Source organism: Acanthopagrus latus, chromosome 3 (assembly GCF_904848185.1).
Source record: "Acanthopagrus latus isolate v.2019 chromosome 3, fAcaLat1.1, whole genome shotgun sequence".
Taxonomy (NCBI): Eukaryota; Metazoa; Chordata; class Actinopteri; order Spariformes; family Sparidae; genus Acanthopagrus; species Acanthopagrus latus.
Genome location: NC_051041.1, coordinates 16,244,186 through 16,261,111, shown reverse-complemented (window position 1 = coordinate 16,261,111; position 16,926 = coordinate 16,244,186). Strand labels below are relative to the sequence as shown.

At 38.5% G+C, this 16,926-nt stretch overlaps 1 protein-coding gene across 1 annotated transcript; it reads left to right on the top strand.

Annotated features, from left to right (window-relative positions):
• Nucleotides 1-1,661: 1,661 nt before the first annotated feature.
• On the top strand, nucleotides 1,662-16,345 carry tpm3 (tropomyosin 3). The gene is made up of 10 exons (XM_037094187.1): nucleotides 1,662-1,874; nucleotides 4,747-4,872; nucleotides 6,334-6,467; nucleotides 10,902-11,019; nucleotides 11,304-11,374; nucleotides 11,936-12,011; nucleotides 13,268-13,330; nucleotides 13,506-13,575; nucleotides 15,581-15,659; nucleotides 16,076-16,345. Exons 1-10 carry the CDS (start codon nucleotides 1,761-1,763, stop codon nucleotides 16,077-16,079), a joined length of 855 nt encoding a protein of 284 aa, XP_036950082.1. The 5' UTR covers nucleotides 1,662-1,760; the 3' UTR covers nucleotides 16,080-16,345.
• The last annotated feature ends 581 nt before the right edge of the window (nucleotides 16,346-16,926 follow it).

Below are 16,926 nucleotides of genomic sequence, written 5' to 3'. Positions count from 1 at the left end.
AGGTGATGGAATAGGGTTACAAGACAGGCATTCATTGCCAGTATCAGTGTGAATTGTGTTTGTTCTGTCTTATATTCTCCCACCTCATCAGCAACACAGTTCATATAGACTAAATAAATTAAGTATGAAGTATAGAGGAGCATACTATTACATACATGACAATGAATGGTTTTAGTTATGAAAGAAATCATATTTGTACAGACAAAGCTTTTTGCCTTTGTAGTCAATGGCAACATTTACTGAACAGAAATCTCAATCCTTCCAAAGAATTTCACTCCTGAAAAGTGAAGAATACCTCATGCTGTGAAATACACAACATGACAGCATCAGACTGTGGATCTAACCTGAGAAAGACTTCCTTCAAAATTGGACACATACTAGATTGTTCGTTTTAAATCACTAGTATTATTTTTGAACATATTTGATATACCGATCAAATTACTTTATGTAATGTGTGTCTCTTATCTCATTGTTCGGATAATGTCAACATTTTCCCCTAACATGTTACCATGGCAAGTCCTGACATCACTTTCTGTTTGGCCACTGTTCCACAAACCGATGTAACTCAACAGTCCTGAGAAAACTAAACATGTTTTAATGTTTTACTGGTAATATTAAACAATCATCTAAATGTCTAATATATCTGAATATACAAACTTATTTTTAGATGAGTGCTTTGAACTATTTTATTGATATGCATTATACTTTGTGAATTATGAAGATTTAAAACAAATATTTTAGTGTGTAAATACAATGAATGCTCTAATTCAGCCCTGTTGTATTTATAACCCAGTTACTACATTGAAGATTTAGTTCAGCCAGAATTAAATATCTATCAGTTTCTTCAGTTGGCAAACCCCATCCTCTGATGAGGATCAGGTGATGTGATAAAAAGACTGAGGAACAGCTGCCAAATGGACGTCACAGTGATTTTTTGTCTTTATTATATTAATTGTGACTTAATATAAGACACGTGATAAAAGATTAAATTAATTTTGCCAACCCTCAGTAACAGCCACCAGTAGTTATGGAGTCTTAACTCCATATCACATGCCTTCCACTGTAAACTTAAGTGGTGTCAAATGGATATGAGACTGCAACAGCACTGTGCTTACTTAATAGCAGCAACAGCTGTTGTTTAACTGAACAGTGGCCATAATAATAAAAAAAAAAAAAATTAAATATGGTGACCTGTTAAAGCATACCTATCAAATCATCAAATACATTTAGAGGAAAACAGCAGTGCAGTGAGACAGTTATCAGACTCAAAGGAAACCTGAAACAATTTTAGTACAACAAATTAGCTATAGTCTGGCAATCACAGGGCCACAACTGACAAGTACTTTTATTCCTGTGACTAAAATCTGACCTATGCCTGGTCTGCAATTTGAACAGAGTGTGGCAGGCAGAAAAAGACAAAAGCATTATCCTGCGTCATGTCTCCTAATAGCATTAATGCGTTTTTTAATTTTGAACCAACATTACGAGGAAAAGGCCAGATAGATTAGATTTACGCAAACACGTGTTGCAGTGTTGGCTAAGATATGACTGTGGAGGATAGAGGAGGGTGTGGTCCTGTGGGTAAATTGGGGGGTTTAGAGGTGGGAGTACCTCCCCCTCTGTCATATAAATGGCTCTTTGTCAGTCTTTAGTGTCTCCACCAGTTTGCCAGGCTCTCAGGTCCTCTGTCCTGCACCCCTTTGTCTCTTCCTCTCAAATTATTTTGTGTGCCCGTGTAAGACAATTAAACTTCTGCCAAAATGGAGGCCATCAAAAAGAAGATGCTTATGCTGAAATTGGACAAGGAGAATGCACTGGACCAGGCAGAGCAAGCTGAAGCAGACAAGAAAGCAGCTGAAGATCGCAGCAAGCAGGTGGGTGATAAAAACAGATTCAAATCACATCAAGTTTCATCACACTGATACTTGCAGAAATTCTTATCATGACCATGGGAGCAAATTGATTGCACATGGCCTATATTTAGTCACCTGTCTCATGAGGATATTATAAGTGAGCATTCACAAAGTGTAACAATCTTTTAGTCATTGTGTGCTCAGAAATCCAACAGCTTGATATAAATTTGAGGTATTATCTAGCAAAGGGTGAATGGATGTGTTTCCAGTGATGGCTTTGTGTGATGATAGTCTGATCATACTATCAAAGAGCTCTTCACAGGCCTTAAACCTATGCTGGCTTTTATCTTGAAGACTCAACCCAACCAACAAAACTGAATCCAACTAACTGAAGACCAACAGCTGACTTAGCTGTCGATCATTGTATATCTACTTATGCAACATTATGGGAGAAAAAAACAATTGCATTTGATATTTTATATCAAATATGTATATAGAAATCCATATCATATTATACATTCAAATAGAATAATCAAACCTACACCAACAGGAGCCTGAAACATTATAATGTGTTTGGTTCAGTTTAGGTAGCAGCCTGATTAGGTTTGAACCCAGCAGCCTCTAACCCTAGATTATTCAGTGATTTATAATTGGAGAAAGGCTGCACACATACACAGCAAATAAAGCATAATTAATGTTGACCATGTATATTTTTGCAAACCACAGATATGTTGAAATGTAACATTTCTTTATGTTGCAACTTAACATTTCTTTAGGTTCAGCTTTCTAATTCATGTTGTGGCAACATAGTGCTTTGGTCTAGTTAGGTTTAGGTACTAAAAACACTTGGTTATGGTCCTGAGGTCTTGTAAAAACTATCTGGCTCTGTTGTCACAAACACAGCTGGAAATTGTCCCAAGGTCTCCCTGAAAATATTTGGTGGATTCACACTTGCAAATGTTGAAACACAGACTTCAGTTCAGTCACTGGCTTGGCAGCCCACTTACATAGTTGTAACGCCACCATCATGCTCTCCACTTACTTATGAACATGATATGACACATGGTGTAGAAATGTTATACTAGTTACACTTACAAAATAAATATATCCGTTGTTTGCAATAATTACGCTCCTACATCACTGGCCAAAAGTAGCATGTGAAGTGTGACTGTTAAATTAGGCTAGTTTTTGTAAACAAGAAATGTTTACCACTGCTATTCCCTCTAGCTTTCAGCTAAATTGAGATAATAGGAAGAGGTGGCCTGATGTGACCTTTAAGCTTCACTAGCAGATTTTTGTGCTTATGTTCACATCTGGCTTGTGTGTTTTTCCTTATCCAGACAGGATATCCAGATACAGATTGCCTATTATTGCCAGGTACTAAATAGATTCACTCGGGTGTAAAACACGTTGACACAGAAATCTGAGATTTACCACAATACAAAAGAACCCTACTGTATGTGGTCCAGTTAGACTAAGAACAATCTGAAGCTTGCTCAACTCCAACCCCTAGGGCTAGGTCAAGTCCTGAATACTTGGAAGCAAAACTTCAGCACACATGCAAACTGATGTGTTTTTGTAGGTACTAGTCACAATATGACTTACCTATTACTTACTTACTCACTTTATACATGCAGACAATGGTCGCTTAAACTGCGACTAGTTGCTGGATTATATACATGGACCTGGTGTTGTGGATCAGGTAGCAGCAGCCATAATCTGCCAGCTCCCACATGGCCAGAAATGAAACCAGGACTAAACACAGTAGCCAACAATGATGGAGGCTAGTTGATGACAGGGAACAGTAACAAGATAATTTTCTTGCTAGGCTTGACTCCTGACATCCTTGGGATCCTAATTCAGCTAATAGAAGTGCTAGCTCCAAGGCTAACTAGCTACTACTAACTACTAACTAGCTAATGCCAGCCAGCCACAGTTAGCATAAATAAGTGGTTAGTTTAATTTCCAACAAGTAAAACACCCTAATACTTGTATTCTGTCATCAAACTGGCCTTATGATGTTAAAAGACATCTTAATGACAAGTCCAACCTGTACCACAGTAGCTGAGGGGAAGAAAAACATTCATGACACAATTTTAATGTTAAAAAAACAAACAAAAAAACATGCATGTTAACACATAAACCTATATAGTTTCTTAAAGTTTTATTATTAAACCTGCTGTGACATGTTTATGATGCCTTGTTGTTGTCAGGTAGTCATAACAAAGACATCTCAAACTATTTCAACTTTGCATTAAAAGTGACATGATTGACCGAATGACTTTTGATGAATACATTCATATACATTCATAAAGACTGCTTCATGTTCATGACAGACCCCTCAAAAAAGTGTTACGCCATTGCCTTTGGGCAAAGGTACATGGCTGCTGCACAGCAGTTTACTTTAGGGGTGGGGTAGAGTTTAGTTCCTCATGTATTAACTGTCAATGCAAAGTTTTGAATGCTGATTTGACATTTTCTAGTAAGTGGAATGTCAACTTTCCCAGCCATCTGTTTATAACAATTTTACAGTACAAAAATGTATTCAAAAGTTTGTCTTAAGTTCCGCCTGTCAATTTGGTGCAAAGTTTACTCTTTGTGCACTGTGACTTTTTGTCGCCAATCTCTGCCATTGGAAGCAGTCAGGAAGTAATATCTTGATGGTCTGTATGAACAGGAAGAATTATAACAGCAATACAGCAAACTTCAGTAGACATATGAGCATGTGAGTCTTAAAAGAACTGACTCAAAAAATGGGACCGTGCCTTTACAATGTGTCTATATTCCAGAGAATTACAATTACTGTATTAAGCATGTCAGCAAATGATCGGATAAATACATTTTGAATGTGATATTGCTGACCTGCTGTCTCTGTGTTGATCTCCTCCATCAGCATGAAGATGAACTTCTGCAAATGCAAAAGAAGCTGAAGGGGACAGAGGACGAGCTTGATAAATACTCTGAGGCCCTGAAGGATGCTCAGGAGAAGCTCGAGGTGGCTGATAAGAAGGCTGCTGATGTAAGAAATACAATTCCCCATACACAGTTATTAAATGTTGTGATAAAGTCAGAGCGTGTGTACTCAAGTTGTCTCCACTTGACCCTTTTTTCCAGATATTAAAAACATACTCCTGTGTACCAAAACAAAGACCAAGATATACAAGACAAATGTTGGGGGGCCTCTTAAGGAGGGCCAGTAGTTGATTGTGCACCTTTTCCAACTGATTAGAAGAACAAATAAACCTGTAAATATTAATGATTCTGTCCCTTCTCACACTGGCACACAGTGTGAGGCCCTGAGTTAAGGCTCTAGGAAAAGCTGTGGTGCTGCCAGTGTAACCCAGCCCGGCTGCTTCTCCCTTGCATTCCATTCTCATCATACCCAGCATGGACTCCTCCCAGCTGTCGGGGGGATTCAGAGCCCTATTTTGGCCATGATGTCAGCCGCTCAGCCTTGACTGTGAGCTTAACAATGGTCAAAGTCCATTTTGGTACATCATCCCTCCCTCCCAGGTGTCATTATCTGCCCATCTCAAGGCTCTCTGCTTTGGGAGAACTTTATTCAAGTAGTCAATAAGTACAGTTTTGTGTCTCACATGTTTTGTCAGACTACAGCCACAAATGATTACAGCACATGCATTAAACTTCTACTCTCTCTCTCTCTCTCTCTCTCTCTCTATATATATATATATATATATATATATATATATATATATATATATAGAGAGAGAGAGAGAGAGAGAGAGAGAGAGAGAGAGACAGAGACAGAGAGAGAGAGAGAGAGAGAGAGAGAGAGTAGAAGTTTATAAATTAAATTAAAGAAAAGGAAACATTCCAGCTTGTATTCTGCTGCCTGTTTTCAATCTCCTTCTAGAGTCAATGCTAAAAAATCTGTTTCAGAGTCTGCAAATAGAAAGTACAACTGTCAGCAAGGACAATTGCTTGGCATTCAAAAAGAGAAAGTGTATATACTCGTGTTACCCTGTGGGTCCAGTGGCTTTGTGAATAAAACGGATTTACCCAAAGCAACCCATGGTGACACGCTTGTAACAAACACTTAAAATGTCCTAAAATCTTAAAATGTTCTACTTTAAATGTCCTAAACATCCACTTTAAATGTCCTAAAATGGGTCTGAATTCTTATGGGTTAAGTTAAGTTTTGATCTTGACTCAGTGTTGTATATCCCCAAAAGTCATATGTGAGTAAAAGTTAATATATCTTGTTGAAATATTAAAGGCTGCAAGCTGTGTTATGCCTGCACACATGCTCACTATTATACTATAATAAAACTGTTATTATAGTATAATAGTGAAAATGTGTTGAAAAAGTTAAAAAGGGTCAACACAGACACAGATGATGTACCATGATGTAAGGGTAAATTCAGTTTCAATCATACAAGTGAGGAACATTTTTATCCATCCTCAAGGAAAACTCACTTTCTTTCACACTGAATTCTGCATCATATTAATCTGTGTCCAGGCTGAGGCAGAAGTGGCTTCCCTGAACAGACGTATCCAGCTGGTGGAGGAGGAGTTGGATAGAGCTCAGGAGAGACTTGCAACAGCTCTGCAGAAGCTGGAGGAGGCTGAGAAGGCTGCTGATGAGAGCGAGAGGTGACTTTTTGCTGGATGAAAAATAGAGTTTTACTGGACTTTCTGGTCGAAAGTTTCAAGTCTATTGCAACACTGAATATCACTGCAGCTTACAAGCATGGGAGTTCAGTAAAAAAAAGATCTTAATGTGAAACTCCTGCCAAAAAGCAACCAAGGCTTTATTTGTGATTGAAAATGAGCCAAACCTTCATATGAAAGCATAATTACGATGATAGAGGCACTTTAAAGATTTACCGTAGTATGGTTTTCAGGCAAGCTAATTTTCAGTGGAGTGCATGGAGCACTGGCACGCTGGCATGCCAGAGATCCAGCTCCTACAGTGAATAGTAACCTTCTTTTTAGTAAATTCTGTGACACAAACAATGTTCTCAATGTTCGTGTTCATGTGTAGAGACTCTGAGAGACTTGTGATACTACAAGCAAAGTTTCATGTTGCGTCGAGCCTTCTTAGTGTTTTAAAAATAGCGATTTTGATGCTAGCATGCCAGTGCCCCATGCATTCCACTGAAAATTTGCGTAAATCTTAAAAGTCCCTCTTTCATCATAATTATGCTTTTACACGAAGGTTTGAATCGTATTCAATCACAAATAAAGCCTCAGTTGCTTTTTGGGGAGAGACTGACTTTAAAGAGGCCTCTGTCCTGATGAGACTCGACACACACGTTTCATGTTGTGTCAAGCCTTCTTAGTGTTTTAAAAATAGCGATTTTGATGCTAGTGTGCCAGTGCTCCATGCACTCCATTGAAAATGTGCTTAAATCTTAAAAGTGCCTCTTTTGTCATTATTATGCTTTTACATGAATGTTTGATTCATATTCAATCACAAATAAAGCCTCAGTTGCTTTTTGGCAAGAGATTGACTTTAAAGAAGCCTGATCAGGCTGTATGCTGAAAACCTAATGAAAAAGCATACACATGCTGACCAATGGTATGTCCATCCTATTTCAGGGGGATTAGACATGACAGTTTAACAGTGTACACATATTTTGTTTGGTGTTCCATCAGTCTGCAACAAATTACTGTAGTTGACTAATAACCAGTGATGGGAATAACAGCGTTAAAATAAACAGCGTTACTAATGGCGTTATTTTTTTCAGTAACGTTTCCATCGTTACAACGCCATTACTGTTACCGACAATCAAATATGGCACGTTATAAACTGAAGATACTTATTGAGGCTCATTGAGGCTGCCAACGAACCTGCAAAGCTAGTTTCTCCATTTGGTGAGGGAGGAGGGATGGGCGAGACAACCGTAAAAGTGATGATTAGGTAGAGTAAGAGTTCGTAAGTCAATCAGAGGCAGTGCTCTGTATACACACAAACCACACACACACCCAGCAACCTCACGCACACAAACAAGCAGCAATGGCGAGTCCGGATGGAAAGTTGGCGCTGTGGCAGTGGAAGTACAGAAACTACTTCAGTCTCCTTGAGGTAAAAGGCAAGAACGTACATGTGAAGTGTACATTATATCCCAAGCTATGATTATATATATATATATATATATATATATATATATATATATATATATATATATATGGGAACAACTCATAATATGCAACATGCTCTAGTTTAAATTTATATTTTAAATTTGAGTTAGTCTATTTAGTTTGTATATAATTCAGTAATACTCTGATAATACTAATACTAATAATACTAATAATCCAGTAATTGTATTTGTTTCTTTTACCTAGCTCATTGTTTTGTATTTAATTTATGTCAAGTGGCTCTAACACTTTAATTTCCCTTTGGGATTAATGAAGTACTCTATCCATCCACCAGGATCCAATATAACTGCCAGTTTCAAAACTGGTATTTTTTTATTGGGCCCACTCTGTACTAGCTACATACATTTTTAGCTAATAATTTTGACTAACCACTATACTTTGATTTTGTAGAAATTGTGTTTTTGTTGTGCCCTCTGCTGGTTAAAAATCACAAAGGTAATAATTCAGAGTAATGTTAACTTTTCAAATGTTTCCCTGTTCCCTCATTTCCCCACCTCTTACCTCCTATATGTAACATTACTGAATTTGTTTATTATTTAAGTTTGTCTTTTTGTCTCGGGATCAATTAGTCTCCGTCCTCCTCATCCTCTGCCATCTTTCCATCGAGTAACATAACTCACTCAAGCTCACCTGTCTGCATTCCCCTGCAGCAGAGACATTGTAGGCATCAGCCCAAAGATTGGTCCGTGTTGTCACTATCATACGGAAGTGCTTCTGTCAGCTCCACATACACCGCCATGAATGGCGGTGGCATCACTAACTGACCCTTTTATATCAGACCACAGCAGAAAGCTCTGCTGCGCTGAGCCTTAGAGATGTTTGGAAAAATGTAGTTTGTGTGGACACTACCGCACTACTTGGTCAATAAAAGAGCTAAGCTAGTGAAAAGATTCAGAAAAGAGCAACGGTACCACCACGCTGCTGAGAAATGTAGTTCAAATAGTAATGCCGCTACTTGTAGCGACGTTACGGCTCAACACTGGTTCTTGTCTATGCAGTTTTGGAAGAAGTAACTAGTAACTATAACTATTACTTTTTTAAAGTACTGTGCCCAACACTGCTAATAACTAAGTTAATTTCATTGCTGAAAGTTATGACAAAAAGTGTTAATCAACAGTCTTTTTTCAAGAATAAAATTAAATAAAAAGTAACAATTAGTGACTAGAACTATGCCAAAATTGATTTGCTACATCACTTGTCATCAAACAAAAACTCAGGTTTAGATTTTTGCTTGTGCTTATTGCTTGCCTGTGTCCAGGAAGCAACACTGAATGAGGCAATAGCCTTCTTTTATACAACCAAGTCTATATATGGCCATGGAAGACTGTGATTGGGCCGCCCAGGGCCTCCATCACTGAGCTCACTGAGCTCATCACTGCAAAACAGGCTAACTAGATAACAATAGCAACATCTAAAGCTTTTCTAGGAGCAGCTCTGTTGGATCCTTTCTCTTGCAATGACTGCACCTAAGTCCCCCTCTTAGTCAGCCAACATATTTCAGCCCTATTTAGCCCAGTAACCTCACCTTCTAGTACCAGTTGGAGGATCATTCAGACATCCTTTTTGTGAGGTGCAACCAAGTATCAAGTCAGCCATGTCATTTTGAACTCTTATGACACCGAGAAGAAAACTGAACATGCCCAGCTCTGATTGATGGTATAAGTGGATTATGTAGTAAAGAATTATGTCACTAGTGGAAGTGTTACAATCTGCGACAGTATTTACACTTGTGAACATGCTCAGTGATTTTAGCCCGGGGGGCCCAATCACAGCCTGTTATGGCAAGTTTACCCTTGGTTTGTAAGGTCTGTTGCTATACTCAGTGATGATACCTTATGTGACAGAAAAAGGCAATAGCACAAAGTTCTGTTCGCATACTTAAAACCAGGGCTGTAGGTTGGGTTAGGTATGATTTAATGCAAGTCTTTACCTACACAGATGCCCATTCCACTTTAATTCATTGGTGCCAATAACTGAGAGTTATATTTATAGTAACGTTTGATAGAGACATAGATAGAGCCACCCCGGCATGTCACAGTGATTCAGGGCAAATCTCACTGCAGTATTTATAATACAAGACCATGTGTCACCTGAGGAAACAGCTGGTCAAGCTGAAGAGTGTACCGTGTTTGACGGTTGCATAGCTGCAGCCAGTGATGAGATAGGAGAAGTTGCTGTTGTAGATAACTGGGACTTTTTTACTTGGTTGTTATCTTAGCATTTTTACGTTAAGTGTTAATCAAAACTCAGCTTCTGGCTGCATCTGACACTTCCTACTTTGAAGCTGGTCGGAAGTTGGTCATATTTGGTGACTTAATATTTACAACTGACATTAAACTTTTGTTATAACATAAAGAGTAATATACAGAAAAAAGGTACATTTGGTTACCGAAAAAAGGAAATGAAGGGTACTGGTACTGGTATCAGTATCGGTTCAGCCACACCGATGGTTTACTGAGGCAAGTCAGTATTTTGTATGACTGCACAGCAGAGGGAAGTAGACGTTGAGTGGGAAATCCTAGTGTCTATTTGTGGCGTGTGTGTGTATGTGTGTGTATCTTCCTGCGACCATGGTCACTGTATACAACAAAGACATTAATAATTATTTCATAGTAACAGATAATTATCTATTTTCTGCTAGTTAGCTATTCATAATAGCATTGCTTTAGGTGGCTAAGGAAATATATAAAGAATATTGTGGCTAAAAAGTAATAACAAAAAAACAGCTTTTGCCCTGAATGTGGAGTGCGCTGTTAGTTGATGAATTATAAGAAATTATATTTTACATCATTTAACAGTAAGTCTTTTCTGTAATATACTTTTTTAGTAAGTAATAATCACTGAATAACTGTAAGTCACTTTGGACAAAAACATCTGCTAAATGCCCTGAGTGTAAATGTAATAAGTAATGGTTTGTATGTGCAGAGGTATGAAGGTGATTGAGAACAGGGCTCTGAAGGATGAGGAGAAGATGGAGCTTCAGGAGATCCAACTGAAAGAGGCCAAACACATCGCAGAGGAAGCTGACCGCAAGTACGAGGAGGTGAGTTGTCTCAGATCTGCAATCTTTCCGGAGTTTAAATGATGCCGCAAAAAGATCAACATCTGATTTTGTACTGTGTAGACTGCTGCAGTGTTGTATCTCTACATTACAGCAGTACTGATGATAGTATAGTCATACATTCAGAGCTAATAATAGGTGCTCAAACTGACTTGTCCTCAAGGTAAATAATCATTTTTACTGTGGACTATAAGGAGTTGATTGTGTATTTACAATTATGCCTGTGAAACTTTATAATACATATACATTATAATGCATTTGTCCAGGTGGCTCGTAAGCTGGTGATTGTAGAAGGAGAGCTGGAGCGCACAGAGGAGAGGGCAGAGCTGGCAGAGGCGTGAGTATCTACACCAGGGAACCCCCAGAGTCCAGATCAGTGATCTGAAGAACCAAACCTGGACCTAGTCTTAATATCATTACTGATGGTGGGCTTCGATACATAAACAATACAGAACATTAAAACCTTGCTTAACTTGGATACCTTTGATCTATAGATCTCTCTCTGCCTTGTTATGTCCCCTCATGTAATGCAGCGCAGATGAGAGCTTTAGTCAGGAATAGTCAGCACCAACAGAGAAAAACACTTTTTGGAAGATCATAGTAATGCTAGAGGAAAACTGAAGTTAGGCAGCATATAATTCAGTGGACAGTGGTCATTCTGCATAAATACTTCCACTTTCAATACTTCAGTACATTTTGCTGTTATGCTTCTGTATTTCTGTTTTACACTACTTTTATTTAAGTGAAGGCCCTATATACTGCCTCGACCCCTGTCTCTTTTACTACAGTCACTTAAAAATGTCACTTGTCACCACTGTTAACAGTTTCCTCCACACTCATCCTATGTTCTTACTTCCACCTGTTTCTCTTCATTTTTCCCTGACAATAATACTATAAGTAAATGTGCTGAGCTGGAGGAAGAACTGAAGAACGTTACCAATAACCTGAAGTCTCTGGAGGCACAGGCTGAAAAGGTAGGGCCAGACTACAGCACTCAAACAAGCATGGCACAGCATGCTTAAATACAGACTCCCACATTGTTCTGTCGTGCTCCAAAGGAAAAAAAAATGCTGAGTGACTTTGACATATGGGATCATTGTTGGGGCACATATGGCAGGAGCTTCAATTTGAAAGACGCGATTCAGTGCACTTACATGACACTCAAGAAAACCGAATTACTGGGGTTTTTAAGATGCACGTATACACCATAGTCTGATTTAACTCGGACCGGATTGGATTTCTCATAGTCAGATTAAAACAATACGTTTACATGCACAGTTTAGTCAGATTACAGCCATAGTTCAACTAAGCCACTCAATCAGACAACTGCAATTGTCCGAGTATACATGCCAGTGAGTAAATCTAATTACTGGCTGAAGCATGTCATACCCCGATACGATAGGTGGCGCTGTAGTAATTTCAGCTAGTGTTAACAGAGCCACCCCCGGCTGACCTCTTTATGTCACCAGTAAAACCTTAGCTGCATGTTGAAATGTCCTTTAGCAAGATACTCAGAGCCGGCCCTAGGCATAAGCTGTATAGGCAGCTCCTTGTAGTACTGCACTGGATGGGAGCTTTAAGAAGTCACTGGATGGGTAACTGCAGCATCAAACATAGAGGCATATGGCCACTGACCTGGCTGCTGTATTTAAAATGTTGCAATTGAGAAAGGGGTGGGTGTGAAGATGGCTGCCCCATCAGATAATGCGTAAAATAAGGTAAGTTAAACCGGGTGGATGAAAGGAAAGGGGCCTGGGGAAAAATACATGTGGTTTGAGGAGGAGGAAAAGGAGATAGACTTGACAAATATACCCAGCAAGTACAGTAATAAAGATCTCTTACTTCTGCAATGCACATTTTATGTTCACTGCTGATGTTCAGTTGGTCAGTAGAAAGTAGAGGGAAACTCATGAAGCAAGGCTTAAGGGAGTGGAACCTACAATGGTGGAAGGGCGCAGGAGATGAGAGTTTCATGTTCATCAATATTTGCTATTTAAAAAACAAAACCTGAATCCTACCCTAATCTTACACAGTGCCTGCATTGATATTGCGGTGCTTAATATTTAAAAAAAAAAACTGCTGTAGATTAGTTTTTCATACTTGCCCAACATCTGCATGTGTTTCGGAAATGTAATTGTGTTTAATTTTTCCTTGTTTGGGAAGCTGACATGGAGTCACATCTTGTAATGTCTCACATAGACCTGCATCTGAGTAATGTTTCTCACCACAGTACTCTCAAAAAGAGGACAAGTATGAGGAAGAGATCAAGATCCTCACTGACAAGCTGAAAGAGGTGAGCATGAAGAAAAGATAACCAGAAGATAATGTAAAAGCCTCAATGTATATGTTTTCTAAATTGAAATCCATCTTACCTCCAACACATTTCAGTATGATGTGTTGTCACAAATTGCATTCTGTTCATTAGAGTCTGATGGCTCATGGTATTGACTTGTGCTTTGTCATCTCAGGCTGAGACCCGAGCAGAGTTTGCTGAGAGATCCGTGGCCAAGCTGGAGAAGACTATTGATGATCTAGAAGGTACAGCGTTTACAGATTTTCCCATTACAGTGCACCCGTACAATACACTTAAAGAGAGAGCTACTAGAGGTGAAAACATTATATCATGCACCGGTCAACCTTGGGATTTTGGTTTATCATGCTTCCATATCATTTCTTCTTTCAGAATATTGGAAAGAGAATGTCAAAAATACACATTAAGGTATAGTTAAGATTTATGTTCTAGACATTTATGCAGAATGGTACATATTTAATTAAATAGCATAATTTGCCTTTTTAAACATAACATATCACAAGACTTGTAATACAAAAACATGTCTCAGGCAGAAAATGTTCAGTATCAAAAAATGATCAATATTAAGTAGAAATCCACATTAAAGATCAGGCATATAGCATTATACTTTTTAGCTTACACTTGCAGGTCACTCCTCTTTATTCACTGATGGCACAAACAGGTGACCGTGCACAGTCTGTCTCAATTCACCACAGGCTCAGTCAAATCTAAACACACAGACATCATACCCACCTCTCTGCAACAATCAATTAAAATTTATTCTTGGTGTGAATGTCACAAAGTGTTTCCAACAGAAGAATTAGCAAAGAGCTTGAATTTGTCTCTTTTGTCGTTTGTGCCAGATGAATCCTGGCATTATGATCTTGGAATATGCCCATGCCGTCAGGGTAGAAAAAAATCCATTGATAGAATAACCTGGTCATTCAGTATATTCAGGCAGTCAGCTGACCTCATTCTTTGGGCACATAATTTTGCTGAACGTAGAACCTGACCAACTGTAGCAACCCCAGATCACAGGCTTGTACAGTAGGCACTAGGGCATCATGGGTGCATCACTTCATCTGCCTCTCTTCTTACCCTGATGCACCCATCACTCTGGAACAGGGTAAATCTGACCAATCAGACCACATGACCACATGACCTTCTTCCATTGCTCCAGCGTCCAATCTTTATGCTCCCTAGCAAATTGAACTTTTTTTTTTCTTGATTAGCCTCACTGATTCATGGTTATCTTAAGGCTACACAGCTGTTCAGTCCCATTCACTTGAGTTCCCTTCACACTGTGTGTGTGGAAATGCTTTTACTTTCACTATTAAACATAACCCTGAGTTCCACTGTTGTTTTTCTACCATTTGATTTCACCATTCCACCATTTCAACGTTTAAGTGATCGCCAATCACGATCAATCAGGATTTTTTTCCGACCACATTTCTTCCTCGAAGACGATGGTTCCCCACTATCCTTCCAGTTTTTGATAATGCGTTTGACAGGTCTTAACACAATTGCTGAGTTTCTGCAATCTCCTTAGATGTTTTCTCTGCTTGATGCATGCCAGTGATTTGACCCTTCTCAAACATCTTTTTCATGACCACAAGATGTGTCTTTCAGCATGGTTGTTCAAGAAATGAGAAGCTACTCATTGCATCAGTTGGGGGTAAATGACTTGTTGCCAGCTGAAAGATAATCACACATGCAATAATTATCCAATAGGAGACTCTTACCTATTTGCTTAGTTAAATCCAGGTGGCGACTTCTTTTTTGACCAGGCAGTGTATGTTGCTTGGTTTACCACCTACTCACCATGAGAGTTCCAGACCTGTAAAATGAAATGTAAACTTGAATACATTTTGCAGTCATATGGCAAAAGCTAAGCTACATCTAAAAGCTGCAAGAGATGTGTTTCATTTTTGTATACACCAACAACAACAAAAACAACATTGACAACAAATAAAAATGGCATTTGAATTATAAGAGACAGCTGTAACTGTCTGTAGTGGGGTTGAATTGCATTGTTTTGACAGGTCTAGCTAATATTGTCTCTCCCATGTTTAACCTTAGTTTTCACAGGGTTTTAGTTTGTATTATACTGGACTGTGATACATCTACATGGGTTTATTTTTTTTTGTTCTCTCTTATTATAAATGCCCTATTTTCCACGACACTAATTTCAGCCTCTCTGTTCTCTTTTCTTTCACCACACACGATTCCTGTGTCTTTGTTCTGGACATGCAGATGAGCTGTATGCACAGAAACTCAAGTACAAAGCCATCAGTGAGGAATTGGACCACGCCCTCAATGACATGACCTCTATGTGAGTACTGCTATGTGTGACAAATTTAAATAGTTGGTATCAAGCATGTTTGTTTAGTCAGATATGTAATGAATTATTGTACCTCTTTAAAACAACAGTGACAATAGCTTCTGGTATTAAAGTTGGGACATTCATTTTTTTGGATAAAGTTTTGACTTAATGTGATACATTGTGCTGAGCGCTGTGTTCACACTCTGGTTAGGCTAAGGCACAAATGATCATGTTTTGGTTTATGATATCTGTTTTAGTCACCACAAATGCAGCAGGACATGTAATATATATTTGATATGACAAGGTTAGTTGAAATGTCAAGAGTGGTGCATAGCCTGATGATGTGAACGTTGATGCTTGCAACAATTAGGCTTGTTAATTAGAACATGCACTTGAACACAGTCTCTTGCTTTTTGGGTTTTCAGCTAAACATCCAAAAGCTCCACCATCCCGTCAGCCTGTGGTTTCAAGAGCAGCCTCTCTTTGCTGAACATTGTCTCTTAGCTCAAAACTTTTTTTCAACCCCTGCCCCCACCTCCACAACTGTCTCACCTCTTTTTCCTCATTCCTTTACAGTTGAACTGTTGTACTGTGTGTCTGTTGTACTTTACCACTTTCTCAATGTATCTGCTCAATCTAATAGCCATTGTTCATTGTATGTTTTCTGTTAAAGGATGTTTTCTCTCTTCATTGTACTTCCATATCAACTCTGTTCTCATCCAGTTTTAAACAAGAGTGGGGAAGAATGCTTGAGATAATGGATCTGTGTCTATGGCTGTTTGATTTACACTTTCTATTTTACTTGTTTTTTTTACTGTAGTTTGCAGTAATACTGCGCCATCGGCCTTAAAATAACATACAGATATTTTTAGGCTGTATCGAATCATAATATATTTATTAATGTTTTGAAATCTTCTCAATCAATCAAATACCGCCATATAAATGGACAATATTGTAGGGATGATTCTTGGTACTTTGTCAAAAACACAATGAGATTTCTGATTTATAATCATCAGTTGTGGGGATATCGTGTCTTAACGGGTAAAGACAATTATCAGAACAAGTACATCAGTCTGGTAGATTCAGAAAATCATCATTTTACTGCAATGCTACCTTTAAAACCAGGAAAAGACAACACTGATGTTATATTCCTATATAACCATAACCCTCAGACCATAAATATATGTAAACTGTTATCATGATAACAGTATGATATGAATATACTGCACAGCAGTTTACAGTACTCAGTCTTGCACAGTTTGAGTTTGTTAAAATA

Coding starts and splice junctions, on each gene's coding strand:
- tpm3 (XM_037094187.1), top strand. CDS start 1,761: ATGGAGGCCATCAAAAAGAAGATGCTTATGCTGAAATTGGACAAGGAG. Junction 6,468..10,901: donor GCTGCTGATGAGAGCGAGAG/GTGACTTTTTGC, acceptor TTGTATGTGCAG/AGGTATGAAGGTGATTGAGA. Junction 13,331..13,505: donor TCACTGACAAGCTGAAAGAG/GTGAGCATGAAG, acceptor TTGTCATCTCAG/GCTGAGACCCGAGCAGAGTT.